The 22,922-nt window shown below is 26.5% G+C and overlaps 1 protein-coding gene across 1 annotated transcript in view; it reads left to right on the top strand.

The window, feature by feature from the left end:
• Nucleotides 1-1,209: 1,209 nt before the first annotated feature.
• LOC117172708 overlaps nt 1,210-22,922 on the top strand; it is a 42,983-nt gene continuing 21,270 nt past the window's right edge. Inside the window, exons 1-2 of the mRNA XM_033360869.1 lie at nt 1,210-1,311; nt 16,404-16,658. Of these exons, the coding sequence (XP_033216760.1) occupies nt 1,294-1,311; nt 16,404-16,658 (273 nt within the window). The 5' untranslated portion in view covers nt 1,210-1,293. The remainder of the gene's footprint in view (nt 1,312-16,403; nt 16,659-22,922) is intronic.

A 22,922-nucleotide genomic window follows, 5' to 3' on the forward strand; every position in this document is an offset into this window, starting at 1 on the left:
TTTTGTTGGTTCAGAATTCAATTCGTTAAAAATTTAAGTACTTTTTTAATAATTCGTTTGTTTTTAAAAAATTGCGTTTTTCATGAAAATTCTGCTATTTTATTTTTTGGTGAAAATTATATTTTTTTAGTTCATAATTTAAATTTATCTTTTCAGAAAGATAATTCAAGTAATCGGTTGAAAGTGATATATTTTGTTGAAAGTTTAATTATTTTGTTGAAAAATCAAATATTTTGTAAAAAAATTCTCCTTTTCAGACGAAAATTCAATAGTATTTTTAAACATTTCTATTTTTGGGCGAAGATTCAGTTTCTTGCTTAAAAATTTAAATATTATGTTGAATTTTTCGTTTGTTTGTTGAAATATAATTTAAACAAAATAAAAATCCGTCTATTCTATTTCTGTTTGAAAACTCCTTTTTAGTTCAAAACTTTTCTTGTTGTTAAAAACTATTTTTCTCAGTTTAGAATTTAACTATTTTGTTTAAAATGTATGCATATTAGTTGAAACTTCATTTTTTTGCTAGACAATCCAGTTTTTTTTTGAAAATGTAAGTATGTTGTTGAAATTTTGTTTTCAGTTAAAATTCTATTATTTTATTTTTGGTTGAAAATTACTTTTTTGTTTGTACAGAATTGAAGTATTTTGCTGAAAAAGGTATGTATTTTATTGAAAATTTATCTTTGTTATGTTTCAATTAATGTATTTTGTTAAAAGTTTAGATTTTTGGTTTGAAAATTGCGGTATTTTGTTGATTAATTATTTTTTCAACTGAAAGTACAACTATTACATTTCTGGTCGAAAATTTATCTTTTTTAGATGGAAATTCTTTTTTTTTTAGAAAGATAATTCATGTATTCGTTTAAAAATTAATCTGTTTTGTTAAAAATTTATTTATTTGGATAAAAATTCAAGAATTTCATTAAAAAGTAATCATGCTTAGTTGAAAATTTGGGTGAGTCTACAGCTTAAGCAGAGTAATCCATCATAATTATAATAATATAATAATAATAATTATTATTATAATAAACCTAGGAATAAATTTATAATTTAAATATAAATAAAAAAACTTTTTGAAATAAAAAATAAAATAAAATTAAAAAATTTTTAATAAAATAAAAATTAGAACCCTATCAGCAAATTGAAGGTGGGAAATATGAGCGACACACTTAAAGTGGAGTTCAGTAAAGTGCAGTTCAGGATTCAGACCTCAGTCGTCGGTAACCGGCTCTGAGGTCCGGGCCTTTTTCTTTGCCTTCTGATGCCAGTAAAACTGAAAACAAATTAAAAGCTATGAGCTCGTTCAAAACGGTGAGAAGTTTTTTTCAGTTTCTGTGCTCAAAATTTTCAAAAAAAATCCCAAAAGTGTAGTCTTCAAGTGAATTAATTGCTTGTGAAAGTGAAAAATGTATTTATCCACAAATGATTAAATTGATCGAGTGTCAACAATTGCGATCAAATAAATTTTTTCTCTAGTTTGTGTGATAATTTTTGTATTTTTGAATTTTTTGAAATTATGGATTCCAGATTTGCCTATTTTGAATATAGGAGCAAAATTTATTTTGAAAAGTGTAAATTGTCTGGTGGCTGAATAAAGGCTCTGAAGGGAACTGAAAGGAATAATTGACAGGAATAAAAAAAGCAGCCTTGTGGCAAACCAGTTCCGTTATAAAAATTTAATCCAGTACTCTCTGTTTTATATTATTTTTATTTATTTATACTTACTTGAAAATAACAAGCTGAAGTGCAAATCAATTTTTATACAAGACTGAAAATTTTTATGTTTAAGATTAATTATTTACATTTTTTGTAAATATTGATATAGAAAAACTAGGATCACAATGACAAACATTTTTTTTTTAAATTATTTATGCTTCATCTGTATTATAGAATTTTACACAAGGAATAAAACAATTTGAAAGCAAATTTGGTAAATTTCAAATTTATCTGTTTATTTCAACCCTAACAGATAAATTTTCAAAACAATACAAAAAATTTTGAATAAAAAAATAGATGAATTTTCAATAAAACACATACATTTTTATAAAAATACTTAAATTTTGAACTCAAAAGATAAATTTTCAACCAAAAATAGAATATTTAAATTTTTCTATAAAAATGTGAAAAAAAAACTTCTTTTTTCAACAAAATACTTAAATTTAAAAAAAAATATTAAATTTAGAACCAAAACAATAAATTTTTAACTAAATAGCTTATTTTTGTACCAAAAAAGACGAATTTTCAACAAAATACGTGAATTGCTATCGAACGAAGATATACACATATAAATATTAATATAAAGTACACTTTTTCAACAAATACTTTAATTTTCGTCTAAAAAGATTTTTTAATCAAAAATAGAACATTTTTACCCAAAAATATGAATTTTCATAAACTCAGTTGAATTTTCGTCCGAAAAAGATAACTTTTTTTTACAAAATACTTGATTTTTTAACAAAATAATTAAATTTCCAACAAAACAGATAAGTTTTTGACCGAATACTGGAATTATCTTTCCAAACAGATGAATTTTTATCTAAAAAAGATAACTTTACTTTTCAAAAAGAAATATAATAGTTGAATTTCCATCAATTTTTATCTAAAAAACATACATTTTCAACAAAAAATAGAATTCTTAAATTTTCATTTTTTTTTAAATTCAACATATCACTTCAATTTTCAACCAAAAAACTAATTTTTAAGCCAAAAACATAAAGTTTCAATTAATAATATTTATTACCATAACAAACAAGAAACAAAATTTTAACAATATATATCTAATTTTTTAACAAACAAAAGAACTAAATTTCCAACCAAACAAATGAATTTTTAACTAATGGGATTTTGTTTTTCCAAGAAAGACGAATTTTCAACATGTCACATGCATTTTTAAATAAAAAAGATACATTTTTAATCTAATACATAACTCTCAATAAAATACTTAAATTTTGCACTAACAAAAATAAATTTTCAACCAAAAATAGAATAGCTGAACTTTCAGTTTTAAAAAATTGCAATAAGATTTCTAAATTATTCTTTATAAAAAATTACGATTGTCCAACAAAATAAATAACAAAATAAATTGAATTTTTTATAACACAGTTGAGTTTTCGTCCAAAAAAGATGACCTTTTTATAAAATACTTAATTTTTCAACAAAATAATTAAATTTACAATAAAAAAGATAAATTGTTAACCGAATAATTGAAGTAGCTCCCTACAAAGATTAATGTTTATTTAGAAAATATATTTTTTTAATCAAAAAGAACATAGTAGAATTTCCAATTTAAAAAATGAATTAAAAATTTATTTCAACCATAAAAGATCAATTTTTAATCGAAAATGACGAATCTTCAATCAAAAAAGTCGAATTTAAACCAAATAATTGATTTTTTTAGAATGCAGTTGAGTTTTTAACAAAAGAAAAACATGAATTTTTATTGCTTAAAGTCGAATTTTCTGTCCTAGTAGACGAAATGTTAAATCAAACAATTGCATTTTTTAATACAAAATATGCCTTTTTAAAAAAATCCTGAATTTTTGAAAAAAATAAGTTAATTTTTTCTACATACAAAGATGAATTTTTAATTATATACGTGAATTCATAACTAAAAACAAAAAAAATTTACAACAAAATTGTTATATTTTCAGCCAAAGAAGTTTTTTTACCCAAAATGTGAAAAGATTAAGTTTTCACAAAATAATTGACTTTTCAACACAATAATTTAATTTTTAATCAAATATTTGAATTTTCTGCCTACAAAGATGAATTTTTAATAAAATATCTGAATTTTCAACGAAAAGATACATTTTTAACAAAGAATAAAAGATTTAAATTTCCAGTTGAAAAAAAAAGAAATTTTCAAATATAAAAAATTCTCAAGGAAATATTGAAATTTTCAACAGAAAAACTGAATTTTCATTTAGGAGGATGAAATTTTAACTGATGAGATTACTTTTCTACTAAAAATACCAATTTGTCACCAAATAAACGAATTTTCCCACAAATGGTTTCATTTTCTACTATAGAAAATTTTTTTAATTAAAAATAGAATAGTTAAATTAGTGTTAACAAAATAAGTTTTTAACCCAAAAGAACTAATTTGAAAAATTTTTAATTGGTTTTTCGAAAAAAATATTCAATTCTCAACTATATAGTCAAATTTTAAACCAAATTCGTGAAATATCCACTTAGAATGATGAATTTTCAACTAAAAAAGATAACTTAATCCAAAAATAGAATAATTGAATTTCCAAAAAAAAAAAAAATATTTTCAACAGCAATGAAACAAATTTTGAATAAAATAGTTAAATTTCAACCAAAGATTAGAATACGATATTTTATAGTACAGCTAATTAATCTAGTCTGTGAAGTCAAGATTGGGAATGATCCAGACAATGGAGTCAAGATTGGGCATGATCAAGCCAATTGGGGCAAGATGGAAAAAAATTTAATCAATAATGTCAAAATTGGAGATGACCGAGGCAGTGAAGGCTAGATTGGGCATGGTCCAGCCAATGAGGGCAAGATTGGGCAAGATCCAGTCAATAAAGGCAAAATAGAAAATAATATAATCAATAATGTTAAGAATGGACATGATCCAAGCAGTGAAGGCTAGATTAGGCATGGCCCAGACAAAGAAGGTAAGATTGGGCATGGTCCAGTAAAAGAAAAAGCAAGATAGGAATAAGGAAATAATCTAATCAATAATTTTAGTATTGGACATGGTCCAGATAGTGAGGGCTAGAATGGACATGGTCCAGTCAATGAAGGCAAAATTGGACATGTTCAAGTATAAAATATAGTTACGGAAATAATCTTACCAATAATGTAAAGATTGGACATGATCCAGGCAGTGAAGGCTAGATAGGGCATGGTCTAGCCAATTAAAGAAAGATTGAGCATAATCCAGTCAGTAAAGGCAAAATAGAAAATAATTTAACTAATAACGCCAAGATTGTACACGATACAGGTTAGATTAAATATGGTCCCACCAATTAAGTCAAGATTGGAATTGATTCGGGTTGTGAAGGCTTGATTGGACATGGTCCAGCCAAGAAAGGTAAGATTGGGCATGATCCTCTGAAAAAAGAAAGATAGGAATAAGGAAATAATTTTACCAATAATGTAAATATTGGACATGATCCAGGCAGAGAAGGCAAGATTGGGCATGGACAAATCTATTGAGGCAAGATTGGTTATGGTCCAGTTTATAAAGGCAAGATAGGGAATAATATAATCCATAATTTTAAGATTGGACATGATCCAGGCAATGAAGGATAATTTGGGCATGGCCCTGTGAAAAAAGCAAGATAGGAATAAGTAAATAATCTAACCAATAATTTCAATATTGGACATGATCCAGACAGTAAGGGCTAGAATGGGCATGATCCAGCCAATGACGGCAAAATTGGACATGTTCAAGTCAAAAAAATCGAGATAGGAAATAATCTTACCAATAATTTAAAGATTGGACTAAGGCAAGATTGGGCATGATACAGGCAATGAATGCTAGATTGGACATGGTCCAGCCAATGAAGAAAAGAATGGGTATGGTCCAGTAAATAAAGCAAGATAGATATAAGGAAGTAATATAACCAATAATATAACCAATAATGTCAATAATGGACATGATACAGGCAGTGACAGCAAGATTGGGCATGGTCCAATCAATTAAGGCAAGATTGTGTATGATCCAGTCAATAAAGGCAAGATAGGATATAATCTGATAAATAATGTCAGTATTGGACATGATCCAGGCAGTGAATGCTAGAGTGGGCATGGTCCAGCCAATTAAGAAAAAATTGGGCATGTTCCAGTAAAAAAAAACAAGATAGGAAATAATATAACCAATGATGTCAATATCGTACATGATTCAAGAAGTGAAGGCAAGATTGGACATGGTCCAACCAATTGTGGCAAGATTGGACATGATCCAGGCAGTAAAGGCAAGATGGGGCATGGACAAATCTATTGAGGCAAGAGTGGGTATGGTCCAGGCAGTGAATGCTAGATTGGACATGGTCCAGCCATAAAGGAAAGATTGGGCATAGTCCAGTCAATAAAGCAAGATAGGAATAAAAAAATAATCTAACCAATAATAACAATATTGGACATGATCCGGGCATTGAATGCTAGATTGGGCATGGTCCAGCCAATTAAGGAAAGATTGGGCATGTTCCAGTAAAAAAAAGCAAGTTACGAAATAATCTAACCAATAATGACAATATTGTACATGATCCAGGCAATGAAGGCAAGTTTGGGCATGGTCCAACCAATTGAGGCAAGAATGGGCATGATCCAGGCAGTGAATGCTAAATTGGACATCGTCCAGCCAATGAAGGCAAAATTGGGTATGGGCAAGTAAAAAAAAAATCAAGATAGGAAATAATCTTACCAATAATGTCACGATTGGGCATGATCCAGGCATTGAAGGCTCGATTTGACATGGTTCATTAGGAATATTTCTATCGTAAAAAACAAAAGTAGTAATAATTTCATTTTGGAAGGGTTGTTATTTATGTTAAAACAAATTTAAAAAATGTTTAACTGCATTATCTAGTCGAGGAATTATTGCTCACGTCAAATTTATTTAACAAATCTTTTATGTAATTGAATTTTAAATTTTTGCATAAGGAAAAACAAGTGTGTTACCTAAGCGTAATAAAATCTGGAATGATTTTCAGTAAATAGGAAACAGAGAAAAACTGCACTGCTAGTTTGCATTTTACGCAATTCTTGGTCAGTGACTAAATTGGTCAGTTTAGAATCTCTAACTTTTGAAATTTAAATTAAGTGATAAGAATCTGAGATACCGTTTTAAAAGCATTTCTTCGCGCTTTCATGCTTTTCCAAAGGAAACAGAAACTTGAAGAAAAATTCAAGGCGAAGTTCTTTCTAGCCTGTTAATTTCCAGTTTCAAAATAGGTTTACAGCGTTTTAAATTAGAATAAAGTAAATATATTAGTATCATGAAATGTGCAGATTTTCGGCTTGAGGGGAAAAACAATTTTTAATAAAGAATAAAAAATTTACAAAAATATAATCCATAATTAATATTCCAACCAGAAAAGATTTTAATTTAAAATCAACAATAGTTCAAATAATCTAAAAAGGGCAAATTTTCAAATAGATTAATTTTCCGCAAAGTAAATTTTTAAGCAAAGAGTTAAATTTTCAACCAAAAATGTTAAACGCTTGACCAAGTAGTGGAATTAAAAAAATTCTATTAACAGATATGAATTTCAAACAGGAGTGAAAGTTCCTGAAATGATGACTAAAATTTTTTCTTATTTAAAAAAAATGGCTTCAAAATGTTCCAGGTTTTCTTCGACACTTTTAGAAATCTTTTCCAATTTAATTTTTTTAAATAAAAAATCGTTTACAATTTTTCCAGGCATTTTAAGAACAGTTTTTTTTATGTATCTTAATCCTCTCAAAATTAAAAAAAAACTTTGAAATTTTTTTTTGAAATCCACAAACATATACATTTTTTCATATTTCTAAAACCTTTTCAAATTTTCTATTATATTCCTATCTTTTTAAACATGAATCTTTTAAAATTATTAGAATTTTTTTAATTCTGGAAAATAAAATAAAACTGCCTTAAAAACTTTTTCGTTATTTTTACAAATCTTTTGAAAATATAAGAAATCTTTTTACATTTTCTATAAAAATTATTTTTCTTTAAATAAAAAATCATGAACAATTTTTCCAGGAATCTTAAGAAGAGTTTTTTTAATTACTTAAATCCTCTCAAATTTTTTAAAACTTCGAGAGTTTTTTCCAATTATTTAAAAACATACAGTTTCTTTAAATTTTTTGCAATCCTTATAAATTTTAAATAAGTTTTAAAATTTTCTAGAGCTACTGAATATCTTTTGAAATTATTCGAAATTTTAATTTTTTTTTTAATTAAAAAAAACTCTGCAAAATTTTCTTGAAATCTTCCTTTTTTTAAAATTTGAAAATCGTTTTAAATGTTTAAAAATAATTGAAAATGTTTTCTTTAAAAGTTAATTTTTAAGATAAATAATCATGTGAAATTTTCCCGTCAATCTAAAGAAACTTTTTATGTTTGGGATAACTTAAATTCTTAAATCGTCTAATTTTTTTTAATGATTGGAATTTAAAGTTGATTAAAAATTGATTAAAATTATTTTTAAAATAATTTTCTGATTGGCAATGTAACTATTGCATTTTTGGTAAATAACAATTGATCTTTCATAGTTGAAAGTTCACTTTTTTTGTTGAAAATTCGGATTTGTGGGTCAATTCAACTACTTCGTTAAAAATTCATCTATTTTCTTGAAAATTCGTATTTTACGCTAGGAAAGTTGAAAATTCCACTTTTTGGTTAAAAATTAATTTATTTATTTTAAAATTAAATAATTTTGTTAAAAAGAATCCCTTTTTGTTAAAAAGTAAACTTTTTTCTTGAAAATTCCTTTTTTTTATGGGAGAATTAAACTATCTGTTTAAAAAATTTGTTTAAAAATTTTTCGGCTGAAATTGAATGATTATAGTTGGAAATTCATCTCTTTCATTGAAAATTTAACTATTTGTTTAAAAATAAATTGTTTTAAATAAAACAATTTTGATTTAAAAAATCATTGTTTTTTGTTAAAAGTCAATGGTGAAAAATTCGATTTTTTTGTACAAAAGTAATTTTTTCGATTTGAAAATGTAAAAATTCCATTTTTATTTGAAATTTTTACTTTGTAATTTTCCCTGCAAAATTAATGTTAAATTAAAATAATGTTTTTAAAAACTTTAAATCGAAATTGTTAAAATTAAAAGACGTTACACTGCAAAGTTTTTAATTTTACTCTTATAAATATTACAGATGAAATATTAAAAAATATATAAATTAACGCTATCATTTTCAATGCTATGCATATTGGAGAATGAATAAAAAATTTCATGCATTTTCAAAATTATATCATTTTAATCAACTTTAAGTTAGAAACATAAATTTTAGCGTCAAAATTTGTTTTGAAATCTTTTTAAATATTCGCTTGGAAATTTCAGTGGAGAAAATTTATTTTTAAATTTTCCAGGAATGTAATAATATATTTATTATCTTGAAACTTAAATTTTTTTTATCCCTGCAAAATTCAAAAATTACCTTAAAATCATCTAGATTCTTTTTTGAAAATTTTGAAAATCTGATTAAATATTCTTTGAAAGTTAATTTTTAAAAAAGGTTAGTTTTTCTTAGGTATTTTAGTAAGCATTTTTTATTCATTTAAAGTCTTTCAAAATGCTTAAAAAGTTGATAAATTTTGTGTTTGACATTTTCAAACATCTACATTGTGTTTTAAATGTTTTGAAATTTTTTCACGTTTTAAATTATTTTGGAATCTTTTCGAAACTTCTAAATACATTTCAAACTTATTCGATTATTGTTCAAATTAATAATTGTTCATTTGTGATTTATTATTCAACAATTTTATTATTCTTTTTAAATATTCTGTTAAATTGATTTTTCAAAACAAAAAATCATTGTAAATTTTCCCAGGTAACTTACATTTTTTAAATTCTTAAAACATTTAAAGATTATTAAAATACTTCAAAATTTTATTTTCGAAACCTTGAAAAATCTAAATAAAGTTTTTTTATTTTTCGAAATCTTTTGTAGTTTCAGATTAAGTTTGGGTCTTTTCAAAAACAAAATATTAATGAAAAGTTATACGAATTTTTGAATTGTAGATACTTTTACTTCATTTTTATTTTTTTTACTTTTCTACAAGAAAATACAAGAAAAAGTTAGCTATTTGTATTTAACCGTATTTTTTGTTATTAAACTTTCTACATTTATTTACAAAAAAGTATATGTTTTAACAAAGATTAGTTGTAGAAATGTAGAAATGGATGGATATTTTTTTTCTCTAAAAGTTACTTTTGCAGTTTCGTAATAAATTACTCTCTTTTATTATTTACATAATAAGGAGATATTATTTTATAATCTGATAAAAAGAAATCAGGTAGAGAATCTGCTCGATCGATTGTATGTAAAGTGCATCCGATCAATTGTATTGCTTTCTAATGATTATCAGTATTTTCCGCTCCGACTCATTTATAAAAATTTTTGCATCTTGGCTTCTTTCCTTTTCTCTAAAATTTTTTTTTGCCCACAAATGTCACGCAAATTTTTCAAGCATCACTTCCGCCTTATTCAAACAAGAGGAAATTTATCGCTTCTGTCACGATCAATTTAATCGAAGGAAACGGGAAATAATTCGGATTCCGCGTAGATAAATTCGTGGTTGAGATTAATTTGAAGAAAACGGTCTTATCCAACTGAAAAATAAATGTTCTTATTGGTTGACCAGATTTTTAATAGAAATTAGAATTTCTCTTCCCGATATTATTCTTTTTATTTTGTATATTTCGAATTATGCAGAAACTTCATAAAAATAAATTTAAAACAATTTCTTTAAGCACAAAATTTATTTTTCCTAGGTACTTAAATTTTTAACTTTAAAATATTATTGTTTCCTGTAGAGATTTATGAGAGAAATGAGAATTTCTAAAATTGGAATCGAGCGTTTACACTCTTTCCTCTATTTCGCTTTTTTACAATTTTTAAAAATAATTCCTTTCCCCCCCTTTTTTTTAAAGAATCTTCCTCGATTTTTCTTTTTCTTTTTGCTTAAATGCGAAATAAAGTAATAGAACCCAAAAAGAAAATCTTACTATTTGAAAATGATTCTTTTTTTTTAATTATTTGAAATTTATGTCTTGTTAAAAATTCATCTTTAATCAATCTCTTTAATTGAAAATTCTTCCACTATATTTTTAATTGAAGATTCATCTCTTTTAGTTGAAAATTAAAATTTTTTTCATAATTAAAAAAAGTTGTTAAAAAATAATATTTTTCGTAAAAAATGTGACATTTTTGTTGTACAATCTTATTTTGGAATAGAAAAGTCGAACTCTTGGATTAAATAATCATTTTAGGCTACAAATTTAATTATTTTTTAGTTGAAGGTTACTTCTCTTTAATTGTTGAAACTTCGCTCCAATATTTTAAGTTAAATATTAATCTCTTTTAAGTATTAAGTATATAATCTTTTAAGTATCTCTTTTAAATATTAATCTCTTTTTAATATGGTTTTTTGAAGAAAAAAATTGTTAAAAAAGAATCGTTTTATTCAGAAATTTGACAGTTTTTTGGAAGTTCTTGTTTTAGAATAGAAAATTCGTAATTTTGGGGAGAAAATTTATCTATTGGTAGATTAGTAATCTTTTTTGTACAAAACTTAATTCTGTTTAATTGTTAAAACTCCACTATTCTATTTTTTGTCAAAAATTCATATCTTTTGGTTCAAATTGTAATTTTTTGTTTAAAAATTTGTTATTCAATTTACAAAAAACCTTTTTGTTAGAAAATAAAACATTTTTCTTAACTTTTTGTCTTTTTGAATAGATAATTCGTCCTTTCGGATTAAAAATAAATCTTTTGATAGAAAATTAGTCTGTTTTGGTTGATTGTTCTTTGTGATTGTTAAAATTTTACTATAACATTTTGTGTTGAAAATTTAAAGTATATTTAAACAAAATTTTTTTAAATATTTTTTTTTAGAAAATTCATATAAGTTGAATAATTTTTTGTCTTCAGATTCGCCTCTTTAGTTAAAAATTATTTTTTTTTGTTGAAAATTCATATTTTCAGGTTTAAAATAAAACTATTTCGCAGAAATTTTTTGTTTTTAGTTTTAAAGTTTAACTGATTTAAAAAAATTATTATTTTTTTTGTTAAAGATTAATTTTTTAACTGAAAAATAAATTATTCCACTTTTGGTTCAAGATTAATCATTTTGAGTTGAAAATTCAACTTTTCGGTTGAAAATTCATCAATTCGGTTGAAATTTTTATTATTCTCGGCTGGAAAATCTTCTTCGGTTGAAAATGCAATTATTTTGTTAAAAAAGTCGTCTTTGGGATTGAAATTTCAAAATTTTTGGTCAAAATTTCAACATTTTTTCATTAAATTAAATTGGTTGATTATAAATATTCTCTGTTACATAAACATCCAATACTTGGTTGAAAGTTGAAATATTTGGTGGTAAGTGATCCGCTATTTTTTATGGCTAAAAAATCGTTTTTTATGGCTTGAAAATTAAAAAATTTGTCTGAATTTAATTTTTTTTTCCTGAAAAATCTTTTTTGGTTTAAAATATGACTCATTGCATGCAAATTCGTCTATTTGGTTTGAATATATATTTTTATAGCTTACAAGTTCAATTAATTGGTAAAAAATTTTAATTGGTTGAAAAATCAATTACTTGATTGAAAATTCATTTTTCTTGTTTAAAAATTATTTTTTCTTGAAAATTCGTATTTTGACGGGTTTTCTTGTATGGAAAATAAGTCAATTCAATCATTCAATCATTGTGTCAAATTCATTCAATTTAAAAAAAAAAAAATAAAAAAGATTGATAAAATATGCTTGTCCAAAATCTAAAGAAAGAAATAATAAAGAAAGAACTTTCGATGGGTGCAATGCCACTGCTACAATAGTGAGACTACTCCTTAGGAATTTTAAATGAGGTTCGCCACGTAATTTATACCTCAGAGGTGAATTATTCATTTTTCTACTACTCTTTATGAATATTTGTTCTTCCTTCCTGCTTCCTATTTATCATCTTCTCGATTTATAAGCCCTTTAATTTAAATTTATTTATTCTTAATTTTGTTCTTTTGATTCCCATAATTAAGAACAAAAGCTGAAGTATAAGTGTGAAAATAGAACAATTGTGAAAATTTATATTGGACTGAAATTGTATAACAAAAATATATACAAGTCGAGGGGATTTTATAATTTCGATACTTTCCGTATTTCATTTTTAGATAATTTTTAAATTTAATAATAAAAAGGAACAGCAATTTTTAATTTTTTCCCCAAATTTTAAATTTACGAGGGCCTCTAAATTCATCTATTTTTTATAGAAAATTCGCCTTTTCGACTTGAAAATTCCACATTTTGCATTTTTTTTTGAATGAAAAATGTTTTTTAATTTGCAAAATTCACTTTAGATTTAAAAATTAATTTTTTTGTTTCATTTGTTTGGTTTAAGATTCATCTCTTCGGCTGAAAATTGAACTACTATGTTGAAAACTCATTTTTCCTTTTAAGGCCATGTGATGAGTTGGTCACGTGACTAGATTTCTACCTTACCGACTATTATTCTATATTGATTTGCAAATTTACAAAAACTATTAATTATGTAAACAATTTTAATTAAAAAATTTGAAGTTTGGCCTTTTGTCTACGAGTCAATTTGTTTACGGAGTCGACTAAGAATGTCTATCCGGTGACTCTTTTCTATATTGCTTTGCAAATTTACAAAAACTATTAATTATTTAAACAGTTTTAATTTAAAAATTAAAAGTTTGACCTTTATCCTACGAATCAATTTGTTTTTGAAGTCTACTAAGAATGTCTGTCCAATTACTCTGTTCTATATTGCTTTACAAATTTACAAGAACTATTAATTATTTAAACAATTTTAATTAAAAAATTATATCTTTGCCTTTTTTTATACAAGTAAATATGTTTACGAAGACAACCAAGAATGTCTATCTGATGAATATTTTCTATTTTGTTTTGTAAATTTACAAGATATGATAGTTATTGAACAATTTTAATTAGAAAATTAAGAATTTGGCGTTTATCCTACGAGTTAATTTGTTTTCGAAATCAACTAGGAATGTCCATTAGATGACTCTTTTCTATGTTGCTTTTATTAATTATTGAAAGTATTTCAATTGAAAAATTAAGAGTTTGCTTTTCTTTCTACGAGTAGGCTTCATTTTTCCCCATAATTAACTAAGAATATCTTTCCGATAATATTTTTTTCTCTGATGCTTTGAAAATCTACAGTTATTAATTATTTTTAAAATGTTTATCAACATATTTATTGCTTGGCTATTTTTTAAGGAAGAGGCGTAATTTGTTTACGGAATGAACTAAGAATGTCTTTCGATGATTATTTTCCACGTTACTTTGTAAATTTATAATAATTATTGATCCTTCAAACGATTTTCCTAAACATATTGAGAGTTGGGGTATTATTCAAATTTGTTTACGAAGTTAACTAAGATTATCTTTGTGATGACTGTTTTCTAAGTGATTTGTTAAATTTACCAGAATTATTAATTATTAATTATTGAAAGAAGTTTAATAAAAAGTTTAGAATTTGGTTATTTTCAACGAATAGGGTCAGTTTTTTACTATAAGGTTTATTTACAATGCAGCTACATACGAGTTTGCCCGAAGTACTCGCATTTGCCTAAACATTTGGTCAAATGAGAGGAAAACTGCAGAAAACCACCTCCCGAGTTTAGTCGGGTTTTCAAAATTCGAGTACACAACCCGGTCTTTCGTCGTATATAGTACCCATGCGAAGTCGTGTATAAATAGATGTTATTAAAGTAAAAATGATTATCGTATCATTTTCTTGAACTTAATTTCCAAATAGAATAATTACAAGCAAATGAGCGGGTCGCGCGCGTGAGAGCTTCTAATTTGGTTTAAAATTCATGTATTTTTTTGAAATCGTCTTTTTCGGTAGAAAAATTATTCTTCATGTCGAACGGTGTTCAAAAATTATTTCTTTTTGGTTAAAAATTCGTCTCTTTGAAAAAAATTTAACTATTTTGCTAAATATGCGTTCTTGTATTGATTTAAATTAATATTTTTGGTTGAACTAATTTGTCAAATTTTTATTTGAAGATTCGCCTCCTTGGTGTAAAATTCAACCTTATTTAATTTAAATTATTTTGTTTAATAATTGCCTTTTTTATTGAAAATTGATTTTTTCACTGAAAATTGAACTATTCTATTTTTGGTGGAAAATTTATCTGCTTCAGGTGAAAATTCAACTATTTTGTTGAAAATTTATATACATTTTTAATATTCATATTTTTACTTTTGGAATATTAAACTTCTTTGTTGAAGATTGATTTATTGGTTAAATATTCGTCTCTTTGATTGAAAAATTACATTTTTTGCTATAGTAAATTAATCTGTTTGGTTGAACTAACTTGTCAATATAAAATTTTTTTGGTTGAAGATTTCTCACGTTGGTTTACAATTTGAACTTGTTGGTTCTAAATTCATTCATTTTTTGGAAAATTAAACTTTTTTTTCCGAAAATTAATCTTTTTTGGTCAAAAATGATTGAACTGTGTAGTAAAAATCCATCTTTTTGGATCGAAATATTGTCTTTTTAGATTAAAAATGTATCGCTTCGTAGAAATGTAATTCTTTTTTATTAAAAAGTTAATTACCTTTAATTAAAGAATCTACAATTATATTTTTGGTTTAGGATTTCATCTCCTTTGACTGAAAATCTAATTATTTTGTTAAAAAGTCATTTTTAATAAAAAGTCATTTTTAATAAAAAGTCAACTATTTGATTGAAATTTAAACTACTTTATGAAACGAAAGTTTTGGTTAGAGATTCATCTCTTTGGTTGAAATTTAAACTATTTGTTTGAAAATTAATTTTTGTTGATGAAACTTTATATTTTTGGGCTGAAATTTCAACTGTTTTGTAGAAAATTCGCCTTTTTGGTTTGAAAATTCCCATTTTTTGCTCGTCCTCTCATTTCCCCTCATTACTTTTTCCTCATTTATAATAGTTTTCCTCCCGCCAATTACCCTCACTTCCCTCTCCTTATTTCCCCTAAATTCTCCTGCTTCACCTCCCACAATTTCCGCTATTTCCTATCCGTCCACTTTTTCTACTTTCCCACCCCTTATTTTTCCCCTGAATTCTCCAACTTCCCTGTTATTCATCCTCACTTCCCTCTCATTTTCCCTTACTTCTTAGACTTTTCCTCCCAAAATTTCCCCCTCTCTAATTTCCCTTCACTGTTTCTAGTTCCCCTTCCCCCATTCCGTTCACTTTACCTTCCCTTATTTTCCCTTACATCTCTTTCTCCGCTTGTCCTTACTTATCTTACTTACCATCCCCAGATTTACTATCCTCTTATTCCTTCCACTTCATCGACTTCCCCTCCACTTGCTGCTCTTAAGTTCTCCTACTCCCTCCCTTATTATTTCACACTTCCCGTACTTCAAGCCTCATTTTCCATCACGTTTTCCACTTCCTCTCCCTTTATTTTCCTTCACTTCTTCTACTTCCTCACTCATTATTTCACTTAATTTTTACTTCTCCCCATTATTCTGCCCCCCCCCCCCATCCTCATTTGCCTCACTGATTATACTTCCCTTCCTCTTATTTCCCCTCACTTCTCTTCCCATGCGAAAGCCTAAAACCCAATCTTAAAAAAAATTTTAATTCTCCTAATTTCGATTAAAATTCAAGAGCCTCGATTTCTGAAAGGACCTCCCAAATAAAAAATATCTTAACTTTTTTTTTAAATTACAGAGCTTATTTGGAGGCAGAAGGATGTTTTTGATTCTCCTCGTTTCTCTCCCATTTTTTGGGAATTTGCTAGTCTCAGAAGTGTCTGCACATGGAAGACTGATTGAGCCGCCATCAAGAGCCTCAATGTGGAGGTTCGGATTTGGCACTCCCGAAAATTACAACGACCACGAATTATATTGTGGTGGTTACAGCAGGCAATGGAATCGAAATGGTGGAAAATGTGGAATTTGCGGTGACCCCTGGGACATGAAAAAGGTATAATAATTGACAACTGACAATTGACATCAATGACACTTCACAGAGGCGTAGCTAGGGGAAGGCGAAGGGGGCCGCTGCCCCGGGCGCAAACGCTTGGGGCGGCAAAACGATTTTTGAAATGAATGCAGATTTGAGAACTATGGGCGGCAAATTATTTTTGGCCCCGGGCGGAAAATTTCGTAGCTACGCCACTGACACTTCAAGCGTTTTTTCGTTCTGAAATCGTAAAGCGATAAATGCTGTGTGGTAAATTCAAGGCGCTTGAAGAAACTTCCTTTTATCCTTCTGTACAATAAAGAAGATTCAAATTATTTTTTACAGCGTGATATTTACCCCAAGGGCCAAAAGGCCATGTAGCGCGGTAGGGCGGCCAATTTTTTTTTTTATTATTACACACAGAGCTGGATTTGTGATTAGGACCACCCTAAAACGTGACGCCCTTTTTCAATTTTCATCACTGATGACCATCAGAGGGCGCCTTCAAATTTGCCGCCTTTATTTAAGTTTCATTGCAAATTACCCGGATTTAGGCATCAGGACGCCCTGTTTTTAATTTGGGTTACAAATGGCTCTAAATTAGGTTTCAGAACACCTTTTGCCACCGCAAAATGTGCGGCCCTTTTTCAAGATTCATTTCTAATAACCTGGATCTAGGTCTCAATCCACCATACGCAACTCCAAAATGTCCTTCCTTTTTCGAGTTTAATTAATAATAGCCCGGATTTAGGTATCAGGCCGCCCTATGTCCCCATAAAATGTGGCGCGCTTTTTGAAGTTCCATTACAAATGGCCATTATTTAGGTGTTCAAGCGGCTCTAAAATTGGCTGCCCTTTTTTCATTCGCTTTACAAATGACCTGGATTTAGGCCTGCATTGATGACTTGACTACTTTTCAACAAATGGGTGCAGGTTTTTTTTTACGAAATCGACTGCCGATGACTAAGCAAGAACCCTTTTTATTATAAACTTTGTCAAGTATCATAATTTTTTATTTGTTTAAATGAATTTAATAAACAAATTCAGATTTTCGTCCATTTTCAATTGGCAGATTTCGTTTTTTCAACTGAATTTACTTTCGTAACTTTGGCCATATCTTTCTTATTTCATTGTATTATTGAGCTACAACTGATTTTTTTATAAACAATTGTACTGAAAAATCTGTGATTTGGTCATTTTTTAAAAGTTTTTTTATCAAATTTATTTTAATAATAAAAAATTTATATGAAGTGTAAAAAAACTTAAATATTCTTGATTTTCAACAACATTTTTTATCCATTTTTTTAACGAATCGAAGTCTTTAGAGCGAAAAATGGATAAAATATGCATTTGTTTATTTTTGTATATGACAATAAAATATACTTTGGATATAAAAATATTGTTAATTAAGTATTGTTTTTACGTATATTCCGAAGAAAAAATTGGAAAATAAAGTCTCCAAATATTTTTAAAGCACTTTCAATGATTAATTTGTTTATATAAAAATAAACAATTTTTTAAAATGGTGTCGCCTGCTGAATATTATTTTTCAGGTTCGTCTTTGCTGACTCTATAATCAACATCAGAACACACAGAAAAAAATTATAGATTCCCATGATATCTTTAAAATTGCTTTTGTTCCTGAAAGTTCTCTAGAAATGCCTTGGTAATTTTAAAATACCCTCGAAACATGAAAATTGGTGAAACTCATGAAATTCTTTGCAATCTTTTAAAATACACCAAACTCTCGCTTTCAGTCGAGTGTTGGGGGTTGCCTTCAAATGGCCTTGGACGGGGTAACTGAAAACGAGAGTTTAGTGTAACTTAAAATCCTTAACATCCTTCAAAATTATTTTAATTCCTTCATATCTCTCTAAACCGTTCAAATCCGTAGAAATCTTTTCAAATAAAATTTAATTTATTCTATACGGTTCTCTAGAAATTGTCTAAAATCCCCGAAAATCTTTCGAAATAGTAAAAATTCATTAGAATAAGTCGAAATTATTTGTAATTCCGTAAGATCTTTTTTGGAATCTTTGAAATTTTATTCTCTAGAGTCTCCCTCTTCCAATTACTCTCACATTGGGCTCTGGTCTCTCTTGTGACAGTGAGATATACCAAAGCCCAATTAGGCGATCCTAATTATGTCTAATTAATTTTAAAAAGCGAGTTTTTCATTATTATTATATTAATAAGGCACTTTTCTTATCTGCTGTACTGATACGTTTTATTTTAATTCAAATTACAGACTTTCTTTTGTTTCTAAACGCGGAAGTTTGTATCTTTGTATCAAGGAGTTCCGAAATTGACTTCAGTTTAATTAAATTTCCGTTTTCTTTAAATGTTTTGTTAAATTTTGGTTTTGTTTAAATTTCTAGCTTTTAATATTTAATCTGACAATATCTTTTATGTTCTCCAGGGAAGAGCTTCTGCAAGATTGGAAATTTGTAGGTAGAATGACTTGCCGATGTACTTTTGAACAGAGCTTCCACCCAATTTGAAATTTCGACATTAATTCTTAATTAAATAATTAATTAATTATTAATTTTTATTAATCAATTAATTAATTAACTCCAATTCTGATTTTTATGAGCTGTAATCGAAGATTAATGTATTTGATCGGTCTATAGAAAAGTCAAGATGTTCAAACTGCGTGGTTTTTTATAAGAACATGACCAACTTTTATTTCATAATTATTAATACAAATTACAGTCCAATCTGGATTTAGTGATCGTTCATTTAATGTTTCCGAGAATTGAGGCCGCGCGGTGGGGATTGACGAGAGGAGTGGCGGGAGGATATGCGGTGCTCTCTCAAGCGTCACAAAAGAGAGAGAGAGAGAGAGAGAGAGAGAGAGAGAGAGAGAGAGAGAGAGAGAGAGAGAGACAAGAAAAAGAAAAACAGGAGAGAAAAATAGTGCCGAGACCCTGGATTTAATGTCACGCTCAGTCTCAAAATTGACATTAAATCCAGGTTTAAGCATATAAGTATAAATATAGCGACGATTAATAATATAAGTATAAATAATATGGTTATACAGGCTGACCGCTTTAATCGACGAAATAAATTCCCAGTCATTTCCCGGTTCACAAACATTTTCAGGATCAATGAAATTTACAAAATCGAACGCTCAAGCTAACAAATTTTTCATTTAAGGTACTAAAAACTGAGCTAAAAATAAAAGCACTCAAAGTGGAACTGTTGAATTAAAAAATTTTTAAATGGAAGGTACTGCCATTTTTCAATATGAACAAATATAAATCCACGCAATCAATTTTAAGCTGGAAAAATGAAGAATTGAAAAATGGAATTTTTTCAACTGAACTCTTCTTAAATAAAAAATTTAATTATTTTCATTTTAAATAGTTTTAACATCCTTGAAAAGCTGTAAAATTTTATTTCCAAATCTTGAGAAACCTAGAAGTTGTTTTAAATTTGTTAAAATTAAAAATTATTTTTGAAATTTTTTCAGAACTTCTAAATATTTATTAAAATTAATAGAATTTTTTCTAAAATTTTGAGGAATTCCTGCAAGTTTTATAATATTTCTCTAAAATTTGGATGTGTAAATAATAATTGAACATTTATGATTTGTAGACGAAATTTGAGTAATTTTAAGATATATATAGAAGTTTGGAAAATATTCATACTTCATTTAAAGCTTGAAGCCTGATGTGAAACAAAATGTAGATTTTCGCAGATTTTAAACAAAAAAGTTAGAATCTTTTCAACAATTGTTAAATGCTTCAAAAGAACAAAAAAATGTCTTAAGATTTTTAGGAAAATTAAAAAAAAAATTTCATTTGGAAAAATTATTTAAAGAGAATATTTTAAATGGTTTTAAAAGATTTACAAAATTTTCAAAAAATCTTCTGGCAGATTTTAAGGAAGCTTTTTGAAATTTGCATGATAATTTTGAATCTTTTCAAAACTTTTAAATATCTCTTAAAATCACTTAAAATTTTTCTGCAAATGTTCATTTGTGAATTATACATCAAAATTCAACAATTCCACTTACAATTTAAACAGTTTTCACATACAACTATTATAATTGCAACGTGCGAAATTTAAAGCTCGTCGAAATTTTAACAATTCCAGGCTTTCTATGTCAAAGAATTCAGTTTAAAATTGTTTAATTTCAAAAAATTTGTTAGAGTTTACTTTTCTTAAATGCACATTCAAATATTACCCCATATTCAATAATTAATCTATTTATTAATTTAAAATATAATTTATAATATTTTTTAATTTATAAAAAGCCTTTAATTACAAATATATTATTATAAAGTTATTTCGAAGTTGAAAATAGTTTATAAAGTTTCAGTCAGACGTTCACATTTTTTTAATGAAAAGACTTTCAAACTAAAACCGTTTAATTTTTAACGTTCAATTTTAAAAATTCTTAAATTTTGAACTGATTTAAAATAGTTTTTTTCACTTTTTAATACTTAAAGTACAGATTCATTAAAAAAAATTTCAGGTTTCCATTCTAAGTAATAAAAATAATTCTAAATTAAATGATTCTATAAACTGTAGAGTTTAAAGATTCAAATTCAGTTCCAAAAATGTAAATCCCTGTTATCATTTTCAATGCTCAAAATTGAAGAATCAATCAATAAATTTAAAAATGTTCAAAATTACACCATATTTTAACCTATTTTAAATTTCAATTCCAGCTGAGAATTGGAAAAAAATTGAACATTCGCTGTTTAAATACAAACTTGTTTTCTTAAGAAAATTCTTCATTTCAACTCAGAAATAATATTCTTCTGAAAAAATCCCTGTTTAAAAAAAGAATTTTAATTCTTTTCGAAAATTCTCCATTTCAACTAAGTATTAGAATTTTTTAGTAAAATTCCCTGTTCCAATTCATAATTTAAATTTTGTTAAAAATAACTCGTTTTAACTTAAAATTAATTCTTTTAAAAAATAACCTGTTCTACCTCGGAATTTATTAAAATTTTTAAATTCCCAGTTCCAAGACAAATTATAATTCTTTTGGATAAATACTAGTTTCAACCCAGAATTGGTTAAAATTGGAAAATTCCCTGATTTAATTCAGAATTAGAATTCGTTGGAAAAAGTTCGTGTTCCAATTAGGAATTTTCTTCCCTTGCCAAAATTTTCAGTAATAGCTCGGAATTTTGTTAAATTCGCATGGTTTAAAAATGGAATATTTTAGACTGAAATAAAATTCGATATATAATGAAAGCCTTTAAATATAAATATATTATTTTGACGTTATTGTTTAAATATAATAAGACTTTCTAATTGAAACAGTTTAATTTTTAAAGTTAAAATCTGGACATTCTAAAATTGTGATACCGAATCGTCTTGTACAATCACTTATTATTTAATTTTTTCGCCTTAAAAGTACAATTCAATTTGAAAAAAATTCATTAATTTATATTTGCCGTTGATCAACTAAAATTTTTTTTTTTTCATTAAAAAGTCTTCGATTTTAAGCGCTTCTAATTTTTAATTGTTTAAGTGTTTAAAACTGCATTTTAAAATTCTTTAAATTGAAATGTACGTTAAAAAATTAAAAATCTAAAGTGGATCATTTTTAAAGTGAAAGATTTTTTAATTACGCATTCTAAACTCAGTGATATCATATTCGAAAAAAATCACAATTAAAATAATTATTTAAAAACGGGTAAAATCAAAGTTGGAAGGATTTTTTTTTGTAAAATTTCGGTCAAAAAATAAATTCACGGCTATTTCCCAAGTCCAGCGGCCAGCATGTTTTGATTTATTTATTAAATAAAACATTTTGATGAAAAATTTTTAACTTCAAAAGCTTTTAATTTTTAATTGTTCAGGTCTTCAAGAACGAATTTTACTATTGTTTAAATTAAAAATGTAAGCTTAAAAATAAAAATAGAAAATTGTTTGGGTGAAAGATTATTGAATTGTGCATTTTAAACTGAAAAATAGCATTATTGAAAAAGATAACAATTCAACTAATTATTTAAACAACTGTTGAATTAAAGCAACACTGAATAGCAAGAAAGACTGATGGCGCTGCCATTGTTTCACGCGACGCTCTGATTGGTCCAAATGAGCTCGTGAAAAAGCGCGGGCGATTTTAAAATGTATTAGAACAAAAAAACGTCAGTGATATTTGAGAAAATTATTTTTCTTGGTTCCATCAAATCTTGGTTCACCTAGCAAAAAATTTAGTTAAAACAACGTGATATTTTATTGAATTAATCAAACTTTTTGTTGAGTTAGCTAAAGTTATGTTGAGTCAAAAAATAAGATTTGGTTGCATGAATATTTTTC

Source organism: Belonocnema kinseyi, chromosome 5 (assembly GCF_010883055.1).
Source record: "Belonocnema kinseyi isolate 2016_QV_RU_SX_M_011 chromosome 5, B_treatae_v1, whole genome shotgun sequence".
Lineage (NCBI taxonomy): Eukaryota > Metazoa > Arthropoda > Insecta > Hymenoptera > Cynipidae > Belonocnema > Belonocnema kinseyi.